The sequence below is a fragment of the Symphodus melops genome (genome assembly GCF_947650265.1).
Source record: "Symphodus melops genome assembly, chromosome: 6".
NCBI classification, from domain to species: Eukaryota; Metazoa; Chordata; class Actinopteri; order Labriformes; family Labridae; genus Symphodus; species Symphodus melops.
The window spans coordinates 10,432,095-10,450,234 of record NC_136696.1 but is presented as its reverse complement, the minus strand read 5'-3'; the positions used below and the strand labels follow the sequence as shown (position 1 = coordinate 10,450,234).

Sequence of the window (18,140 nt, the reverse complement as noted above, 5' to 3'; positions counted from 1 at the left end):
AAGATGAAATGTTCCATATAGTTCCAAGTATTCAGAGCCTCAAACCATGCAAAAGCTCAGTGGGTCCCTTGAAAGGCGATATATCAATAAGATCTGTTATATTAATTATAACATATTACAGGTAAAATGTTACCGATAGTTGATAATATAGAAAACTGATTCCTCATAACTGAACGCTCACTCAGTAAACTCATGTTCGTAACGGACAAGAATTGATTTCCAATAAACAAGAATAATCTGTGTGTACTGTTTAATGCTGCCTTTTCCACATGACTCATGACTGCTAGTCTGCATCAGGTCAGTCGATGGTCACCAGCTGTTCCACATCAGCATGTGTGTGTGGATTAAAGTTGGTCAGTAAGACAGCCACTGATTTAACATGATTTCTACAGTGTGTGTGTGTGTGTGTGTGTGTGTGTGTGTGTGTGTGCGTGCGTGCGTGCGTGCGTGCGTGCGTGCGTGTGTGTGTGTGTGTGCAGGCGTGTGAGACAGGCCTTGGTGGTAGCAATGATCTATGAGGACTAATAGCAGGTTGCATAATGACAGAGCGACAGTGGCTTTTAGGCTGTATTGAGGTAAGTCGAGGCTGCTGTCCGCTGTGTGTGTGTGTGTGTGTGTGTGGGGGGGGGGGGATAATTAAGAGCTAACACCAGTCCTTTTTATGTTTTCATGTGTTCTCAGTCCAAAGATAAAGGATCTGCTTTCTTATCATATCTCACTAAGAGCTTGTCACCAGTCAACTCCCTGCTTTACATTATGGTGAAGACACTGATTGACTATTAGGGATGTAAAACACCCATGATCCAAACTTTAAAAGGGAAAAGAAATGTATTTTGGGGAGCAGGTCAATTTTTCAATGCAATACCGCCACATGGCAAATTGGCAGCAAGCCCGAATGCCCCATATCAAGGCCTCCATATTTAATCCATGTTTATACAGTACCTTTAACTTGTGGTTACACTGTGGCATTTATTTCTTTTTTTATGCTTCCAGGGTTATTCACAGCAGTAGCAAAACTACCATTCAACTCAACACTCTCAAAAAGATTTCCATTGGACGATGGTCTTTCACATCCTACACCTTCCCTTGTGCTTGATATTTCATTTGTTGAATGACCAAATAACCACAAAATGGATGCAATTCTTGTAGTTGGTTTCATTTTGTGTTTGTTAGTTGTTACAGTATCATAGCATGCTAACTGGCTTCATTTTGATCATAAATATGGTCAACTCTACACATGCTTTACATTGCTTAGCATATTGACTATTGTGTTGAGCGCCAAGCATCAACCGTGCACAAAACCTGCCTCACATAACTCTCTTTGACTTTTATAGTTGATCTCTCTCAGTTATCTACGAACACCTGTTATTCTGTAAAATGGTGCAAGATGTAAATTTCACAAGCTGAAACCCATCTCTGTATTATCTCACAAATAGCTATGCATGCACTTTACTCTTCAATTGAGCAACACTACATATTGCTGCAGGTGCATTGGTTGGTTATTATGACCTGCCTCCCGCCCCGCCAATTCTAACCTGCATGTCCTGACAGCTCAAGGCAGACAGTGTTATCAGTATGAAAGTTGCCTTTGCACAATCTGTTTATTTCTGATGACGTATACCGCAGAGGATGAAAGACACACACACACACACACACACACACACACACACACACACACACACACAGATGTTAGCCAACAGAACATGTAGGAGTGTCCAAACAAGGACCGTTAGATCCGTTCCTGCAGAGCGATACCACTCAGATCCTTCCTGCATTCCTCAGACCGCCTCAACACATCAGCATATTTTACAGCCTACAGCAAGTCATGTGCTCTGTCCTAGCATGTGTGTGTGTGTGTGTGTGTGTGTGTGTGTGTGTGAGAGAGAGAGAGAGAGAGAGAGAATGAAGAATTGTCTTTGCGTCACTACAAGTCTCCAAATCAATATGTAATGATAATATTGTTGCTTCAAAAAAAAGTTGTTTGTCATAGACTCTTGCCTTTGTGTCAGGGTTTTTGCTAATTTAATTAGGTACATTGATAAATCAGGAACAGAAGGGGAAGAATAAAAAAACGACTGAAATATATGATGTCTGTATTCTACGCCATGAATACACAATGCAAGTCAATTTGTGTAGAGTTTGAAATAAAAGCCCTTCAAACCTGTTAATTTGGTCTTCTTTCACTTTCACTCTGCTCCTCCCTCAAAGTTTTACGTATTCAACATTTGGTTAGTCACAGCTCAGCGGGGTACTCAATCCCAACAGAGCAGAGATCTTAGTCTGCCTTGTGTGTGTGTGTGTGTGTGTGTGTGTGTGTGTGTGTGTGTGTGTGTGTAGTGGGCAGTATGATGTTGAAACAGCCCGTGACTCTGTGTGTATGAGCTCACAATGTCTCCTGAAAAGAGTCAGGAAGAGGCCCTGGGTATGTATGTGCTCAGCATGAGTGATTGAGTGTGTTTAGGGGCTGGGGGGGGGGGGCTCTCTGTCTCCACTTGATGAATTCATCTACCATAAAAGAGATATCTGCTGTATAATCTTTCACAGCCCTTTTACGTCTGTTCTGTGGTGTAAAGATGGTTTTGATGTTTTGTAGTGGTGAGTGCAGCTTGCCTGTTTCAGACTAACCAGAGTACTTTTACTGTGGTCGATTAGCAGCAGATTCCAGATGGAATTACACATTTTAATACTTAGATATATCTTTATACAGGATAAAATGTCAATATATATATATATGCTCACTCTGAGAGGCATTTCCTTGAGGCCCCTTGACAGACTCTTAGTTACATGCTTGGAGAAAAGCCAATAACAGCAGAAACCTTTTTTTTGCCTCTTGACAAAAACAAACAAACAAAACACCATGTTTAAATATCGTCAAACTTTTGGGTTTAGCAAAAGTTATAAGTTAAGAAGAATAGTATTGTTAGATGAGTTGTCGAGATAAAGCTGAAATGTTAAGAATAATGTCAAATTGTGAACAATAGAGTTAAAATGTCCAAAATGAAGCTAAGTTCAAGCAGATTTTTTTTTCTTCAAAAATCTGTTCAGTCATAGTTCAGATTGCATTTATATCTGAACTATGAGTGTATCTAATGACTCTCCCTTCTTTATCTCTCCAGCTGATCATCTTCATTTTCTCTTCACGTTTGAAAGCCTCCCGATTTAGCAGCAATTTTAATCAACCCGCTGTTGTCAAGTAAAAATCATGTCAGCGTATCACTGCAACCTTTTTCCACATGCTGCAGTCACCTCTGATTCGTCTTAGAAAACAGATTGATTCACCGCAATCTACTGTGTCGAGACTCCATCGGCCGCTAATGTCTGCCTCACCACCTCTTTCAATAAAAAAACAGTAATACGTTCTGATGAGGTCTACCACAAAGATATTTCTCATCTTTTGTTTAAAAATTGTAAAATAAAAATCTGTTCATTTAATAAACTTTCAGTAGAGATATAAGTACAGAAAATCAGAGGAGGAATATTTTTGTTATTAAAAAAAATTGTAATTGAAAGATGAAAAGAAAAGCCCTTTTCTTTGGCCAGGCCCTTATTATTTACACAACCAGAGGTCAAACAGCATAGTAAAAATGTGATTATCAACATTCCTCATGAACATGCATTCAAATGACTTCAGTGTCCCTCTATAGCTGCCAATGTATGCCAAAGAGTTGATACAGAACAGTGGAATTTCCAGAGTGAATATATATTCGCATTAGCTAACAATTGTACTAATTCCAAATGTGTTAAACACAATTTCATGCACATTTAGCTTTGCCTTCTTGCTTTAGTGTTTTCGAAAAAGCTGTGAGAATTTTCTTCGGGGAACTCGGGAAAACAGTGAGCGACTGAGAGGTAGAGAGAGGGAGAGATAATGGTTGGCGGGAGGATGAAGGGGGGGCGGGAGATTGAAATTTGCGCAACAGGGCAAAGAAAACAGGGGTGGGCGATGGGGTTGGTCACTATTCAGATTCTTTCAGGCCATGTGAATAGGAAAGACGGAGCGACAGGGAGGGAATGTGAGTGTGAATGGGTCGGTTCTCAGAGCTCCTGTGTGCCAGCGTTGCACAGTGTTGGCACAGAGAAGCCATTGTCAGAGACTAACGAGCTGAGGGACACTTCATTCTCCTGGCCCAAATGAGCATCTGTTTACTGAGTTTACTGAGTGCTGACAGAGGGGAGTCTGTGTGCTGTGACATCAGTTATTAGTGTTTTAACAACTTATATGAAAGTTTGGTGTTAACTGTCGGATTTTTTTTTTTTTTAAGTTGACGATGTGTGTGCACTTCTTAGGAAGTAATTGTTTAAAGCACATGTCATGCAGCCTGATTGATTAATCCTGTAATAAACAAATATCATGAATAAACCAACTGCCAAGTTCAAACTTGCGTTACTCAGAAAGTATTTCTTTGAGCTCGGCAGAGGACAGAGGAAATCTACATAAAATGCTAGTTAGAATGAGTGTTTCCTCTTTTCTTCATTTTTTTGTACATTGGTCCTTCTTGTGGTGTATGTTATGGCTGAGTAGAGTTAAACTGAAGCTAAGCAGAACTCTTTATCAGCGCCTGTATGCCAGGAAGTTCAAATGTGCTGCTCATTTCCTGGGCCAAAGGTCATTTTAAAGATGGCTGACTGAGCAAAGGAAGAAATGCAAGGAGAAGAAAAGTCCATTTCACCACCTGGGATCATATAAGTGACACTTTGTTTTCAGATTTGGATTAATTTATGCAGTTAACTGGTCAAACTTTATAGGTAACAGTATAGCCTAATACTTATTAACTGTGTGCAGAAGGCTTTATAATCAATTAGTGCTTCACATTTAGAAAAATAAAGTATGAAATAAAAAGTAGGTTGTATCATTTATATTGACATCATTTCAATGACTGTATAAAATGTGTTGTCTTTTGAATGTCACGCGTTATCATCACACTACCATCAACAGCTCCACTCCCCTTCATCTCAAAGTTATACCTTGAGGCAACACATCTCTTCCCCTCCACTCTTCATTTTCTTCCTTCTATCTGTCTCTGTCAGAGCACAGCTATGTCTTATACAATTCTGCTGTGTACTCCCCCCCCCCCCTTTTGTTGCTATCTTAATCTTAACTGTTCTTTTTTTATCTTTCTTTTCAACTCCACGTCCCGTTTCACTTCAGTTATTAATAAACTTGACTCTTCTATTTCCTTGTGCTATTGTTGTAATTAAACTATAACTCTCTGGTCCGCATGGATCACTGAACACCAGTAAAATAGTTATTTATTTATTGAACTGGCTCTGTTGGCACATTGTCTCTGTATGAGGTTACAGAGTGAAAGGTCAGCTGCCTCAATCTAAAAACCTTTATAATTAAACTGAGACGGACTGTGCATTTAATTGACTTCTGAATGACATCAATGTATAATATGACTGTAAATCAAGGTGCAGTGAACCCGAGAGCCAATATAGAGAATCAAGCATTGATCTGTAAGCTAATGGCACGTCTGTTTGCTTCCTGAAGCTCGGCCTCTTGTAATGTCACTCTGACTTTCACACTCTTTTACTCGCAGCTACTTCATCTTTGGATAAGAAGTAACTCAGCATGAACTGAGAAATATCAAAGCAGACAAGCAGTGATCCTCTGCAGACATTTTAAGCTGAGCTGAAATTGCCCCACATTCAGCACAACTGAAGGATCTGATGTGACACTTCTTAGGTGGGTGATAAACATCTTTCAGCTAAAGTAAACTACATTTACAAATGTTCCAGTACAACTGCAAGACCAACATTTGTTATTTTGCTGATGCAAGTAATGGACAATATTTTACTTTAGGTTAAAGTACTCTGTGTGCAGCCGAATGCCAATTCCCAGTATTTAGGATATTGTAAATAAGATGACCAATGTATGACTATGCAAACTGCATTTAATTTCAACTTGTATGTTGGGGGCGATCACTGCTGTCCTCCTGAATTCCCTCAGGCTTTATGGGATGAGACAGACTTGGTAACTATAGAAACTAAGCATAACATTTTAAGGTGAATATTTTTAAGGTAGTATTAACTCCTTATTCACTCAGATATGTATAAAAAATTATGTCATATCAATCTTTTTTATAGAGGGTAAGCCATGCTTTATTTCATTTGCTACTCTCTCTCCTTAATCATAAATCAAAAACCATCTCATCCAAAATGTTGCCACCATAGTTTTAATTGAGATTTAAAAAAATACTAACTTCCCCCTGTCTTCTACATCTGCATATCTGTAATAATCAGAAATGTTTCAGTCTTTGCTGCTGCTGTTCTTTCTGTTTCGAGAAAAGCCTCTAGCTGTACTGTTTGATTTGGAGCTGTTTATGAACCTGAACACTGCTCATGATTCCTCGAGGAAGGCCTTTAAAAATGTTCCACAGAGCAGATCCTAGAATAAAGGTGACTCAGCTGTATTTACTGCGACTCTTTAAGTACTGTCGAATAAGTCTCCAAGAAGAAAGAAGGCTACTAAAATCTGTTTCATCTTCTTAAGATACACAAATGGGGCGCTGATGGGCTATGCTTAGGTCGTGCTGCGTGTATGGAGTCTGTAGTCCTCCAAGCAGGCAGCCCTGACCTGAGACTCTTCTCCCACATATCATTTCCCACTTTGTCTTAATTTCCTTCTCCACCCACTTTCCAAATCAATCTGAATAAATACAGTCCTATAAATGGGCTTCTTTTTAATTCAATGATTCATTTGTTTATTTCTTGTACGTCGTTTAATTAATATGGTCTAAATACGGTATGGTATTTATTGTTGTGATCGGTTCTTGGTTTGTTTCTCTATTGTTAATGTATTCGCCCAATATATCACCCAACATTACATAATATTTTGAGGATTATTGCCATTATCAGGCATCAGATTAATGTGTGCTTAAACTTGAAAGCAATTTAAGTCTTTACCTGACAAACCAAATATCAAACATATTTCTATTTAATAGCAAATGATGTAGGTCAGGAGAGGCCAGGAAAAGTATGCCTTCTGTAACAGGAGTATTTGTGCAAGGCTTTGCCCTTTTGAATCAGCTGCTTTCACAGACAAGTCAAAGAGGAAGCTGTCTCTCACGGCTGCTGATAGACAGAGGTGTGGTTCTTCATAAATGCTTACTGTATGCATGCTTACCACATGTTTGTATGCTTAGTTGCTTGGGGTCACTGTCTTTGAAAGATTTTTCCCAAAAAGGAGCAGTTTCCTGTTAATCCTTTCTCTTCTATAGACTTCAATACCTGCAGCCCTCTGTTACCCAGCGCCCAGCTCCAGGATCTCATCATCCCCAACCATGCCAACCTCTGAGTCATAAAACTCTGGAAAGAGTTTCTCCTGCTACCCCTCACAATCTTCAACCGTCTTGCTTTAGACCCGCCAAACCTCCTGCCAAGTAAATAATTTGTAACAATAAACACTTTTCAACCCTTTTCTTAAAGACGTGTCTGTGTTTGTACTGTTGGTCCCAATCTGCAGCTGTTATAACAATTTTATCTCAAAAATCTATCTATCCGTCTTTTTTTAAGGCAAACAAAAGACCCAACTTATTTGCACCTATGAACAAGCATTTGGCAACATTGAAGAGATAAAACTTTCTCCAACATGTTAAAAACCTGTTGGCGAACAATCATTTGAAAACCTTATTTCAGCAAACAAATATCAGTTGAATTAGCAGCGTCTCAAGGGTAAACTTAACTGGAGCCTGCAGTTGAGTCATTGCAGAGAAAATAAGTCAGGTAGTCAAATCACACTCTCCTCACACAAGTGTCCTAACAAGTGTCCGCCTTATGGAAATCTTTAATTACATACATGCAAAGCACCTGGGCACCTGAGCTCAGTTTCTGCGTTTTACTTTAAGACATGGAAAAACAACACACACAACCCTCTTCTGACAGACGGCTTCATGTAACAATTATGTCAAAACCTTAAAAAAAAAAGGCTTTGGGTCATAGGATTATTTTCACTGCCTGCGATTGTGACTTTTCCGCCCAAAGAACTAATAAGAAACCTGACAATTGAGTGGACTGTGTTCAATAATTTAGTCTTACCTTAGAATAAACACTTAAGAATAACTACAGAAAGGTTTGAGTGACTAAAGATATCACTGGTCATGTAAGTGCAGAGTAGCTTTTTTTAAATGAAGCACACTTTGAAGTTGGTTAAAAACATCAGTCAATCAAAGAGGTCGTGTGGCTTTTCTTTTTCTTTTTTTCTTCACAACTCAGTAGTCAGAAGGTGGATTTCCTGTGAAGTCAGACAGCAGTGAGACTTTTACCATATAGGGACACAACATAGAGGAGGGTTAGTGGGCAAAGAGAAGAGAAAAGAAGAAGTAAAAAGACTCAGTTCTCAAGTCTCAACATGCTGCTGACGGCTGAATGAGAATAGGGGAGATAACACTTCCTGGTCATCAAGACAAGAATCCCTGAGCATATATATATATATATATATATATATATATATATATATATATATATATATATACGCTTAAGTTACACTGAATCATGCTTATCTCATGCCTTTACCTGCTTAAAACAGGTACAACCCCACATCCTGATAAACTTTACAATGTTAATGTCATGTCAACAGATCAATAGAACTATTTGGCTCACACTCAACCATAATCTTCTCAGATCTATTTTTTAGTATCACATGCTAAAATCCATAAAGAATGATATCCTGGCACTGTAGTGATGTGACAGATACAATGAGTTGTAAAATCTATCTAGGAAGAGTCATAAAACCCAGCACTGGCTCTTTAAATTGGAAACTTCTCAGCTTGCTTTCTTACTTGCTAGAAAAGTGTACTTTTTGTGTTTTTTTCCAGTTAGCTGTGCACATAAGCTTATCAGCAGCTGTCATGATACTTTGCTAACCTATAGATAGCACTATTGTTGCTTTCATAACTATATTGTTTGCCTCATGTTTAGTATATGGTTTTTTTTAAATCCCACATCTCATCAACAAAACACAACAATATCAAGTGTCTTACAGTAAATATTACTGCACACTTCCTATGATAACTAAGCTGCTAACCTAGCAACAATCTGGGCTCAATGATTGGTTGAAATGATTTCCGAAGAATGGAAAAATATGTATAGTTTTCTGTGTGTAAAAGCAAATTCATTGGTAATATGTAATACTTTAGTATGTCAAAGGGAGTGAATGACTTTATAAGTGCAGTATATGTCTAAGGTATTTCTTCAACTGTTTTTTTAAAACATATATCATGTATTCAAAAATATCAAGAGTAAAGATCTTACCATAACAAGGTCACAGTTATGCAAGTGTATAATCCAAAATACTAGAAATAGTGTTTTTTTTTTACTCTGTGCTCTTTACAAGACAATCCTGTTAAATTCACCAGAAATAGCACATTTGGCATATCTAAACTGAGCCAGCTCAGACATGTTTTTTTAGTATTTACAGATTAACCACCTGTTTATCCAGTTTTATCATGATGACCTGATAAGAATTAGATTCCCCCAGTGCCTGATTTACTCTTCAGATGTCCCAGTTTGAAGTGCTTGAGGGTTAGAGCTGGAGAGAAAAAGTGGCCTTCAGCTATCATCTACAGTATGTTCAAGTAGGCTGTGTCAAAATGGTTGAACAGTACTAACAGACATAATAAATCACTAGGCATCACTGTTAATGTTGGTAGATGGTTAAATAACTGTCACACAATTCATTCAGAGTCATGGCTAAGTTTTTAATTTTTGGAAAATGTTTATTTATTTCTTCTTCTTTTTTTTTTTTTACAGTAAATGCATTCTTTGATTCTTGGGTTATGAAATGACTGTGGATCTGTGGTGCTTCTTTTTCTTCATACAATGATTCATAACTGGTATCCTGTTTATACCAGCTTGTTTACTCACTGTGGACAGATGGCTGCGTGTCACCTACACATTCAGCTGGTTTGATGTGGGTGCCTCCACTGTAAGACTTCATTACGATGCAACACACCCAGCTCAGAGCACTAACAGAGAAAGCCCCATGCCCTTAAAAGGCGTTTTTTATCTGCCTGCTGCTTCTACCAAGGGCTCTGTCGTCCTCTTCGGTTACTCATATGCACACTCTACTGGTGAAAGGTGGAATTACAGTTCCTCCTCATCTCAGTAGAAATTACTGTACACTTGTTGAGGTTTACTCGGGTTTACTTTCATTCAATTGTACCTGGGTGTGGTCATAACTTATTTTTTCTGTGTCTAGCCAATATAATATACAGCTATTTTTTAAACAGATATGCACATATTTCCCTTTATTACACACATAAGTGTCCAAATGGTATTTAAATAATTCTAAATTAAATCAAGAAACCGGTGGGTGTAAATTAGCAAGACATTAATAGGCCAAAGTTGTGATAGTTGTTATTCCTCTAACTCTGTTCATCTCAACGTTAATTCATTCTGTAGCCTGCTGTCAAACGACCAACTCCCGCCTCTCGATATGTCAGTAACCAATCATAAAGCCTTATGTGAAAATTAACCACATTGGATTGGCTACCACTAAGCGTCATCTCGATTCTTACCCGGAAGTTTACATTTTGTTGTCACTGGTTCAGGATGGAAACAGGAGCTGCTGTCCTTTAAAAAGGTTAGGGGCATGCAGACGCATTAAGTCATTATCTTTTAATGCCCAGCTATAAGAACGCTGTCTTTCATGTCTAATATCGTCAAGTGTTTAACGTATAGGTCCGATTTTTTTGCGTGGTGATAATGATCTTTACTAGCTAGTGTGAGCTAAACATTTCAGTCCTAAACATCATAAACACTTTTTATTTAAAACTATGGAGATAATAGGCCATAAGTTAGATTTTATACAGCTCTTAAATGTTCAAATGTCATCGAATAAATATGACTTAAGACCTTTAACGATATTTTATAATTAATGTTGACAATATTTATGTTGTAATGCTTCTATATTGAATTATACATAATATAATGTATTATAAATGTAAGAATTAATTTAAAGACTATGATACAAACAGATCTCTTCTGGATCCCAGTTTTCCATTCTCTGTGAGGGACCCTTTCGCTGTTTGATGTTGAAAAGAGAGGGACATTTTAAATCTCTTGAAATATGAAACAAATGTTATTGATAATATGGTAATAACTTGACAGTATTTAACATAGCATTTATTTTGTGTAAGGCAGGGGTCTCCAACCTTTTTCGGGCTGAGAGTTACTTTCAAAAAATAAAACAAGTTGCGAGCTACTTCTACTCTCCTTATTTTTGCTTTGTTTTTGCAGCGTTTATTAATATTATTATATGCTTACCTTTAATGAGATTTCTGACACTGCATGCTGTCGACCAGGTTATTGTAATCTGGTCAGATAGATCTAGAGTTATAATAAGTCTATACAGTTTGCTGTGAGTGAGGTTTCGTTCATGCATAGGCTAGATTATTTTAATTTTCTTTCTTTCCTTTTTTTGTATTTTGCATTTGCTGAGTGAGATACTTATTCACTGCCTGCGAGCTACCAGTAGCTTGCGAGCCCCTTGTTGGAGACCCCTGGTGTAAGGATACATGAGCTTTGATAAATGTCCATTGTCCTTAAACATTAATGTTTGTTTTCCAACCCTGTTATGTTTCAGAGTGCAGAGCATCATGGGGAACACAGAGAGTGTGGTGGTGCAGAAGCGACTGTCCCGCTTCCGCCCAGAGGAGCGGCCTGTGGTTGAGGGGATTTTTGACAAGCTCCAGGGAAACAGTGGGGGGAAGACAGTCACAGGAAAGGCAGTCACGCTTGAGATGCTGCAGGTGAGACTGAAAGCGGTTAATAGAAGTAGCATACAGGTTCAATTCAGGAGAGTGCAATCACAAGCTGAGCATGATTACAAACTTGCACGATAAGATTAAATAATATTTTTTAAATAAATAATCAGTTTAATTGTAAGATACATTTTTAAACTCTTGATGGAGCATTGAGGAAATGCTATCATGAATCGTGCTAGTTTTCGAAAATTACAAATTGCCTTTAAACAAATCAAATTTGCATAGTCCATGACTGCCAGGCTTTTAAATTAAATTAAATATTTTAATTAAAAAAAGAGACCATAACCACCCCATTTGAAGGAGTATTTTACTCCTGCTGTTTATTGCCTGCTTATAATGACCTCCTCTTTTTGCCTCTGTCAGTCCTCGATGGGCAGCCTGGCGTCTGACTCCATGGTGAGAAGGGTCTACCAGTGCATGTGCAGTATTGACTCTGGACTGGCAGCACCAGGATCATCTGGGAAGACCAGCAACCCGACTTCCTCTGGAGTCGGTCGAGAGCAGTTGGTCATCTTTCTGGCAGACACGCTGCGAGGCACTGCAGAAGAACGGGCTCCTCTTGTTCTGGCCATGTCACAGTGTGACGTCGCAGTGCCGTCAGCCGTCACATGTGAGCAGGTAGCAGAGGTGAGGAGATGAAAATACGATACAGGCAGTATTGTGTCAACTTCTCTGGCAGTTTTCTTTTATTCTACTTGATATTCTACTCTGTCCCCTCCCTTTGTTTGTAGTTCTTACAGGACCTGATTTCTGCTGTAGTTCAGATTCTGGTCCACAGAGGGCGTCTGCAGGGCTGGCAGCCAGAGAGAATGGGTGATTGTTCACTAGGTGTGAAACTACTGGCAGAGCAGATGTGTTCTGAACTCAAACCGTCAGGTAATACACAGGAAGTCTGAAGTTCATAGAATATATTATGAGTAAGGAAATGTGTTTGTTGTTGATGCTCCTCACCTCTCCTCTCAGATCAGGGAGTTTGTGATGTTTCCTGTCTAGAGGACTGGATCTTCAGGGTCTCTCAGGTGTCATTGTACATGGAGATGCTGGTATCTGAAGGCCTAAATGTGTCCCTGAGTGGCCGGCCGACCCCCACCCTATTGCCCCCCTGCATAGAGACACCATGGAAAAACATGAGGTGTATGCTGGACCTCCCTACCCTAATGTTTCTTGCACCACAGGTCAGAATACAAATGTATGAACATCTTTTTGAGGGCACCACAGTTTGGCACTCTTTCTTTGGTTATAGTTGGCTGCACGTGGCTTAGCTTTCACTACAAAGTAACGAAAAGTAATGTATTAACTGTACTGAAATTTAAACACTCCTTCTTTGTGTCAATATCTGAAGTTGCCAGACAGCTGCAGCGCCCCCTGGAGGCTTGTGTTTTCCACACAGCTGCATGGAGAGAGCTTTACCCGGATGGTGGCCGGCCTGATGAAGCGTGGGCCCACATTGCTGCTTCTCAAAGACACAAAGGGACATGTTTTTGGATGTTTTGCATCCCACGCCTGGGAGGTTAAACCTCAGTTCCAGGGTGAGAGAAGAAACCTGGTCTCTCTAAACATCATCAATATGAAATATTGAGCTAGGAAACAAATGTAAATCCATAAATTTAAGAAATACAAATATTCCATTTGACTTTTACTTATTTGGAGATAAGTGATACTAGACAAAAAAGTATTGCAATGAAGGTTGCATCTGTATGGTGAAGGTTATATAACCCTGACACACAGCTTTTTTTTTTTATAGCAGTGTTACTGGGGTTGTTTATTTATAATCCTGTGGTAGAAACACTTTCATTTTGTTTAGGTCAAAACCTCAGATCAGGCCTGCTGTGATGAAAGAGAGCATTGAGGAAGTAATACTAACTGTTTGAATAACGTAGGCAGTCACTTGACTTTTCTCAGAGCATCATCATTTGTATATGTGTGTGTGTGTGTGTGTGTGTGTGTGTGTATGTGTGTGTCTGCAGGTGACTCCAGATGCTTCCTGTTCACAGTTTTCCCCACACTGAGAGTTTATACGGCAACAGGATACAACCAACATTTCATGTACCTTAACCAGAACCAGCAGACCATGCCGAACGGACTGGTGAGGCTGCACTCGTTCAACAGGGGAGAACATAAACATTACAGGAAGTGAAAAAAAGTTCATACTTAACAAAGCCAGAGCACTGACTGATTGTAAATATAGTGGGATTGCTTCAATACACAAGTTTCTCATTCAGTGGACAGAAGGTATTTTTTAAGTGAATATATTCTGTGAAACATTGCTGTCCACATCCTCCCCAAACAGCAGAGAGACACACCTCTGATCTCAGCCAATGCTCATGCCCCTAATCATGCATTTCATATCCTTTAATGTAAACTGGACCTGCGTATGCCAGTGTAAAGAGGAACAAACATCAGGTACTGTTTCTCTAACCCTAAACATCAGCTCTCCCTGTTGGACTGATAAGGCAGCTTCACGCATGGATGTATAAAAGCTGTGTACAGTGAAGGGTGTTAGAGAGGTCGAGGAAGACGAGGACCAGAATAATCCTGATGTATTGAGGCTCCTCCTGGTATGGACATGTATAAAAACTGCTGTTCTGCACATTTAAGCACAATTTAACACCAGTTGGAAACCAGGTCAACATGGCCTGTCATTTGTTTTTAAGGTGTCCTTTATTTTGAGATGACATCATTATTGCCAGAGCCACAGTTTTCTTTTTCTTCCCAGGATTGTATGGAGAAAAAAACAGGGTTCAAAGGCACATGAATATGGAAAACTAACTCTGTGTGCTATAATAAGGTTAAGAGGTGATATTATTTTTCTTTTTTGTCGTTTCCAAAAGGGGACAAAAAAATGTAAACATTGCAGCTTTAAAGGGAGTTTGTAAATGTTTGTGTTTTGGAAAACTTTTACTGTTTGTATAATCATCATCCTCATTGTAGATTTTCACTAACACTCGTAATGCTTTTAGTTTGCATTTAAATTAAATGTCATTTCAAAGAGGATTGGCAGCTGAATGGTAGAAGTGATGATGGAAGCCTGATTCCACTGTTTGTTTGTTTTCTTTAGGGCATGGGCGGTCAGCACGGATACTTTGGCCTGTGGCTGGACAGTGATTTTGGTAAGGGTCATAGCCGTGCACGGCCTAAGTGCACCACATATGGCAGCCCTCAGCTCTCTGGAGAGGAGGATTTCACACTGGACCTGATGGAAGTTTGGGCGGTCGGCAAACCCCCAGAACCAGAGGAGGTCAGAGGAGCACCTGGTCTTGGGTTTCTTTCACTCATTAAGTTTTGGGCTCTTTTATTGCCAGGTCTCAAAAGAGGCAGGGGTACAAGGGCTAGCTGAGGTATGAAATGCTCGGCCAGTGGGTCACAGTCAAACTATGGCTGATGCTGTTTCATTGTACCCTCACAGTTCTGCCATTTGGAATGAAAAAAAACAACCTTAATTCAGCCAGTCAGTGTTAAGAAAACTCACGACGGTTTAAAAAGAGATCTTTGAATGTGATTCCTCTGAAGTCCACCTTCAGTAAAATTATGACAAAACTTTCAACCTAGAAGTCAGTCAGAGGAGAGCCTGCAAATCAGGTTTGTACAAATAGAGTGCAAGGACACTAAGATTCTTTTTTTAGACTCTGAGTCATCAGCAGCTATAATGTTGTCAGAGTCCTTCCATCTTACCTCAGCCTGTTAATGTGATATCTCTTAAAACGTGCTGGGGAATATCTTTGAATGCTGCATGAACGTCCACTTACAGATGAACTGATTTGATTCAGGTGGTCGAAGAACAACGCTTACATGACGACTTCCAATGTTTAGGCCCAACTCGAATCCAGTTATTGTGACACATAATTATTCATTAATGACACAAAACAAACAGTACGTGTTCACAATAGCGCAGGCTGATGTTTTCAGGAATTTGATCAATCTCTTATCTGTTAATCAATAATTAGAATTACTTAATAATTAACTTTCTTGTGAACATCATCTCCACATCTTTTGGCTGTAAAAATCTTCCAATGATTTCTTAGTTTTTCTTCATCCCAGCCACAGTTGTGCTTTTTTAAACATTTTCTTCATTTTCAAACAGTTCATATAAGCTTAAAACTATGTGGCAGTAATATATTTATATATATATATATTTCTATTATAAAGCTGTTTCATTGTGTTAATCAAGAATTACACCCGCTGTTAGAGTCCTGCGCAGACCTGTGTTTACCTCAATGACGTCTTTGTGTGCTTTGTCTTTCAGGGTGAAGAAGGGCAGGCAAAGAAGAGTGTCCTGAATATGGATCCAGAGGTCCAGGCCTTGATGGAAATGACTGGGAAAACTCTGCATAGTCAGGGTCTTAGAGAGCCCGAGGAGGACCAGTGACTGGAATCAGGGAGACCGACCAAAACGATCCTGATGTACTGAGTCTCCTGCCGGTACAGACATGAGTATCGAATCATGTTATCATCTGACACGGCTGAATAACCTTTACTTCTGACTTTATAAGGGACACCTCTGATGCTCACAGTGGTTTACTTAAGATTCTTGACCACAGGTTAGAGTTGGGACATAAGTCACCTGGTAAATCAAAAGTTTCCCTCGTAATCACGGGGGTTTGGTACATTACCTGCATTACAAGAGTACAAGAGAGAACAAGAGTTCTGCTTACAATCACATTTCAATAATGAAGGAATCCTCTTAGAATAGCTTCAGAAAATTGTGTTTGAGTTTCCTAATAACGGATCATTCAAGAATCAAAACGTGTTTGTTTATTGCTAAAGCATTGAAAGTGTTTTTGTCAGTGTCTCAATTGTATCTGAGCTGTTGTTTATATTTATGAGTATTTAATGATAAACTCTGGGAAGTTATTCAGAGAATTCCTCAAATACAAAGCAGTACAGGGACTTTAAATACGTCAGCTCTACTCAGACTGCAGAATGTGGAGAAGCTGTATTTACTGTATATTGTAAACAAACTACTCTGATATAGCAGAGCTGAATTTGTGTGTGTCTGAGATAAGAAGGACCTGTGATCTGGACCTCATAGACCAGACATACAAGGTGATTTAAATCAGGTTTGATGTGCGTCTCAGGTGTCTGATTTTAGTTCATTTAAATTTGTTCAGTTGCTAATTATTGTATGACATTCTCATCTCTCTGGATGCAAGTGAATTCTTTTGCTCACATCCACATTTTAAGAACAATTACAGTATCAACCTTTTGTCCTGTTTATGATCATTTTCATCCTGAAAGCTTGGATTAGTAACTTTGGAAAAGGAACTGCAAGAGACGGCTACAAATGTGTGCTAGGGGGGTCCGCATGAGAGCTTCATCATTTATGGTATATAACTACTGTTTCTCTGCCATTCTTGTGTGCTGAGTTTGAAGGACTCTTACTTTGGGTGCAGTTGGTACTTGGACAAAGAGCATGCTGATATGTGAGTAGGGAGGTCATAAGACTGACAGGGAGTCCATCCAGTGCATTAATATTTTTATGTTTAAGTTATCACGTTTATCTGGGATGTACAGAACATTAGCTAGCTGCTTGTCATAGATTACTTCCCCAACCTTAAAGCTCCTTTGACTCGCTGTGACAAGTGTATCACAACATTTGACAGATCTGGGACCCTGTGATATAATGCGACACCCATTATTAGTCATAAATCATTTTCTATAAGGTTCTGTTTAGACCTTAATTCAACATCATCATCAGTTTGTACAGTAGTGTCATTGAAAATATGTTCATTACCTCTAATAATAATTAACAAGTAATTTTACTTGAAAATAATAGCTAAAGTTGACTGAGGACAGTATGTGTATGTGTGTCTCTGTGTAGGGAATACATATAGCATTTTAATGACAATTAAAGTCCTGCATTTGTTATATTTAGCTGTCTTTATTTGACCATATGTTACTGTTTAATGTTGTCTTAAGTAACAACAACATCTGCATATTGACATCTCTTATTGTCTTAGTAAAAACACCTGCTCAGTCTGAAAGACTGTATTCACCTGCTGATCTGCTATCATGCAAATAACTGAGGCAAGTAACGCATGCAAATCTGTGCTATAATCCTGCTGCAGTTCACACGTACGCACGTAGGACACATCATGCAAAATGTGTGTACTTCTTTTTATGTGCATGGGGATGATTCTTTTATTATTTAGTGAGATGGAGCTTCTTTTTTTTTTTCAAGTTCAATCATACTGTATTATTTGGACAAACACCCATTTTAACTCAATATTCTCTTCTTTGATTGGTATCCAGAGCTCTGATGATTTGATATTATTGTTTGGTGCAAGACAAACAAAGATTGATTCGTTTACCCTTTTTCTAAAACTCCCAATCTTTCTGCGTGTCACAGCTCGTCAACAGCTCATACAAGATTCTGAA

At 38.9% G+C, this 18,140-nt stretch overlaps 1 protein-coding gene across 1 annotated transcript; it reads left to right on the top strand.

Moving 5' to 3' along the window:
- The first annotated feature begins 10,498 nt into the window (after positions 1-10,498).
- Positions 10,499-17,632, top strand: meak7 (MTOR associated protein, eak-7 homolog). The gene is made up of 9 exons (XM_079346900.1): positions 10,499-10,582; positions 11,585-11,750; positions 12,129-12,392; positions 12,497-12,641; positions 12,729-12,940; positions 13,108-13,294; positions 13,733-13,851; positions 14,824-15,003; positions 16,009-17,632. Exons 2-9 carry the CDS (start codon positions 11,598-11,600, stop codon positions 16,129-16,131), a joined length of 1,383 nt encoding a protein of 460 aa, XP_079203026.1. The 5' UTR covers positions 10,499-10,582; positions 11,585-11,597; the 3' UTR covers positions 16,132-17,632.
- The last annotated feature ends 508 nt before the right edge of the window (positions 17,633-18,140 follow it).